Source organism: Alligator sinensis, unplaced genomic scaffold (assembly GCF_000455745.1).
Source record: "Alligator sinensis unplaced genomic scaffold, ASM45574v1 scaffold859_1, whole genome shotgun sequence".
Lineage (NCBI taxonomy): Eukaryota > Metazoa > Chordata > Crocodylia > Alligatoridae > Alligator > Alligator sinensis.
In genome coordinates this window covers 759313-762759 of record NW_005842656.1, presented here as the reverse complement: position 1 = coordinate 762759, position 3447 = coordinate 759313, and the positions used below count along the sequence as shown (strand labels likewise).

The 3447-nt window shown below is 69.2% G+C and overlaps 1 protein-coding gene across 1 annotated transcript in view; it reads right to left on the bottom strand.

The window, feature by feature from the left end:
- Window positions 1–2700: 2700 nt before the first annotated feature.
- The window catches only part of ARMH3 (armadillo-like helical domain containing 3), a 77647-nt gene continuing 76900 nt past the window's right edge, over window positions 2701–3447 (bottom strand). Inside the window, exon 25 of the mRNA XM_006033725.3 lies at window positions 2701–3245. Within this exon, the coding sequence (XP_006033787.2) occupies window positions 3153–3245 (93 nt within the window). The 3' untranslated portion in view covers window positions 2701–3152. The remainder of the gene's footprint in view (window positions 3246–3447) is intronic.

Below are 3447 nucleotides of genomic sequence, written 5' to 3'. Positions count from 1 at the left end.
AAAAAAAGGCAGGCGCGTGCGCCGCGCGGCCCCGAGCGGGGAGCCGGCGGGAGCGGGCCTGGCTCCCCCGCGCCCCCAGCCCTTGCCCGCACTAGCCCCCGGGCCGGCCCTGACGCCCGACCCCGGCGACCTGCCCTCGCCAGCCCCGAAACCACGACGCCTTGCGCTGCCCGGTGCCCCCCGCCCGTGCAAATGGCCCCACATGCAGGCACACACGTGTATGCTTGCACACACATGAACTCAGGGAGCACAGGCGTGCACACACACAGTGAGCCCCCACACGCACTTGCACACACACGTACACATCCTAGTGAGCAGGGTGCAGCCAGGCCTCCCGGGCGCAGCAAGCCCCTGATGTCCCCCGATGCAAGCCGTGCCCGCCCCCCGAGATGCCCCCAGCCCTCACTGCCCCGGCTGGGCTTGCCGTGCCTGCTGCAGGGGCCGGGGACCGAGCGTGGGGGCAAGTGCCCGAAGGTCCCGGGGGGAGCTGGGGACCCGCAGACCAGGGCAGCAGGGGCAGGGTGGGCATGAGCCGGGCCTGCAAGGAGCTGGTCCTGGGTGTGGGTGGAGGGGCCAGGGCAGGGGCGGGTGGCTCCGCGGGGGACAGCAGGGCCGCAGGCTGGAGTCCCCCCACCCAGGACCCCCAGCACCTCTGTCCCGGGCTTGGCCTCAAGGTCCAGGCAGCACCCGGCCCCGGGAGTGCGGCCCCAGGCCCTGCCAGGGGCTACTCGTGGCAGCTGATGGAGGCAGCGCAGCAGGCAGGGCCAGGGCACAGCTCCCTGGGGCAGGGGGGCAGGGGCTGGTTTCGGTGCCCGGGGGCACATGGGCAGGGGCCTTGCTGGTGTCCCGAATACCCGGACCCCCCGGCAGTGATGCCATGGGGCTGCGCCCCAAACCCAAGGAAGAGCAGTGCCCACCCGGACCTGTGCCACTGCCTTGTGCCAGCTGGAGCGGAGTCAGGGTGCTGTCTCCATGGCCTCCGCCCCACACGAAGCAGCTGCTTCTGGGGTGCAGCCTGGCAGCTCGCAGCAGTTCCCGGGAAGGGTGAGGGCTGGTGGATGCAGGGCACAGAAGGTGCCTGGGGCCAAGATCGTGGGGCAGAGCTGCAGCAGCCACGGCTTGTGGGGCACAGAGACGAGCAGCGGGCCGGCGACAGGGGCCCAGCTCACCCAGCCCTGGGGGGAGGGCACCGGCTGGGCGAGCACTTTTGCTGCTCCGTAGCATGGGCAACTGTGCCCTGGGCAGGGGCAGAGCAGGGACCTCCTGCCCCCTGGGCTCCGCAGCCTCGCAAAGGTCCCAGCACCACTTTGCTGGGGACACCACGCCACCCTGGTGCAGGTGGGGACTCCCCATGCACTGCTGGCAGTACGGGGCTTAAGACACACAGAGAAGCCATTCCGAACCCACCCAGCAGAGGGCAGCACCGCCCAGGCTGGGGCCATCATGCCCACAGCAGCCACCGACCTTCCCCTTCACTGCAGTGAGCCCCGGGGGGCTGCAGCCACTCTGGGGCCCCCACACCCCAGCTCTGCCCTGCAGCTGCCGGTGTCCTGCGTGTGCGTGGGCATAGATGTGCGTGCACTTGTGCATGTGCGTGCACACATGTAGAGATTGTGCACATGCATAGATGTGTGTGTGTGCACATGCTCATACATGCATGTGCACTTGTGCATGTTCATAGATGTGTGTGCATGGATGTGCATGTGTGCAGATGCATGTGCCCTTCTGCATTTGCATAATGTGTGTGCATGGGTGTGCACATTTGCAGATGTGCAGTTGGGCACGTGCAGAGATGTGTGCACGTGTGCAAGGATGAAGCAGCTGCAGCCCACACAGGTCAGCATGACACAGGGAGCAATGCCCCCCGGCTGGCGCCTGGGCTGGGGCTGTGGGAGCTGGGGTCCGTGCTCCCGCAGGCCCCGGGGAGGGGCACTGAGGAGCTGCCTGGAAGAGCAGGGCCCAGGGGTGCCAGTCACTTGCAACCGGCAGACAGCTCCTCCCCAGCACAGGCTGCAAACCCTGCTGGGGTCTGGCTGGCACATTCCCACGCTTTGCCTAAACCAGGGCTGGGCTGGACCAGAACCCAGGGCACAGGTCCCGAACCACAGCAGCAGGGACAGCGGGGCCCAGCCCGGCTGGCCCCTGGGCATCCCACCCCCAGGACACTGCCCCCGTGTCCTGCTAGCAGCGGTGGACACAGTCACCCCCAGACCCACGGCCCAGTACAGCCAGGCTAGGGGGTCTCTGTGCCCAATTTACCAGGGCACTCCAGCCCAGGACCCCATGGGAGTGGGCTCCAATGCATCCAGTGGGGCACGCGGATGTGGGGTAGGGCATGCGTGACCGCAGGGGAGTCCTGGAGGACCGGGTGCAGGCTGGGAGCAGCACGAGGGCCAGGATCAAAGGGGTGGGGGCAGCTGTAGACCCCGCCGGCTGTGCCTCCCGACCCACAAAGATGCCCAGGGCCACGGGAAATTCTCCTGCCATCCATGTGGTGTCCTCCTTGTGCACGTAGAGGGCCAGGGGCAGGCCTCATGGCGCGGGGAGGGGGCAGCCTCCATCATGGGAACGGAGGCAGGCCCCCCTGCCCTGATGCACGTGGGCACACGCCAAGCTCACAGCGTCCTGTTTATTCCCCTCGGGGGGCGCGGGTACAGCCACGGACAGCGCGCGGACCAGCGATGTGGCACAGCCCCCTGCCCCGGGGGGGCAGCCGCGGGGTGGCAGGACCGTGTCAGCCTGGCAGGCTCAGACGCCCGCTCCAGGGCCCTGCCAGGAGCACGGCAAGGGACAGAGGCTCTCCTGGGCTCTCCCAGCCCCAGGCGGGCTCTGGGGGCCGCACGGTGCCCCCTGCACCCCAGCTGGCAGTGGGGAAGGGGCAGGGGGGGTGCAGCACTGCTCCGGTGTGGGAACGGCCTGGGACCGTGGGGTGGCCACAACCCACGGTGCAGGGGGCAGTCAGGCACTTCCCAGCAGCGTCCAGGAAGCGGGGGGAAGGAGCTGGGGCGGGGGTCTGGAACTGGGGCAGCCTCCCCTGGCCTGCTCCCGTCACCCCCTGCACACACGCGTGTGCGTCCGCCCATCTCTCCTTGGGCACAGCGTCCTGAACCAAGCGCACACGTGGGGGCGCGGGCAGCCCCGGCGGCTCCGGCTCAGGAGATGGTGGAGAACTCCTTGAGCAGCAGCTCCTGGCTCAGCGTGTTGAAGGCCAGGTTCTTCCGCACGTTGATGCTGATGGACCGGACCTGCCGGGACACAAGAGCCAGGTCATGCCCACGTCCCCCTCCACCCCCGCTCAGACCGGACCCCCTGCCCTGCACCAGGAGCTGCAGGCGCAGCTGCGCTCCCCAGGCACCCGCAGCCTCTCCCTTTGGGACCCGCTGCCCGTCTCCAGCCCGGCTCGAGGGAAGAGACCCGGGGCTGGGCAGGGCGGGGCATGACGGGGCC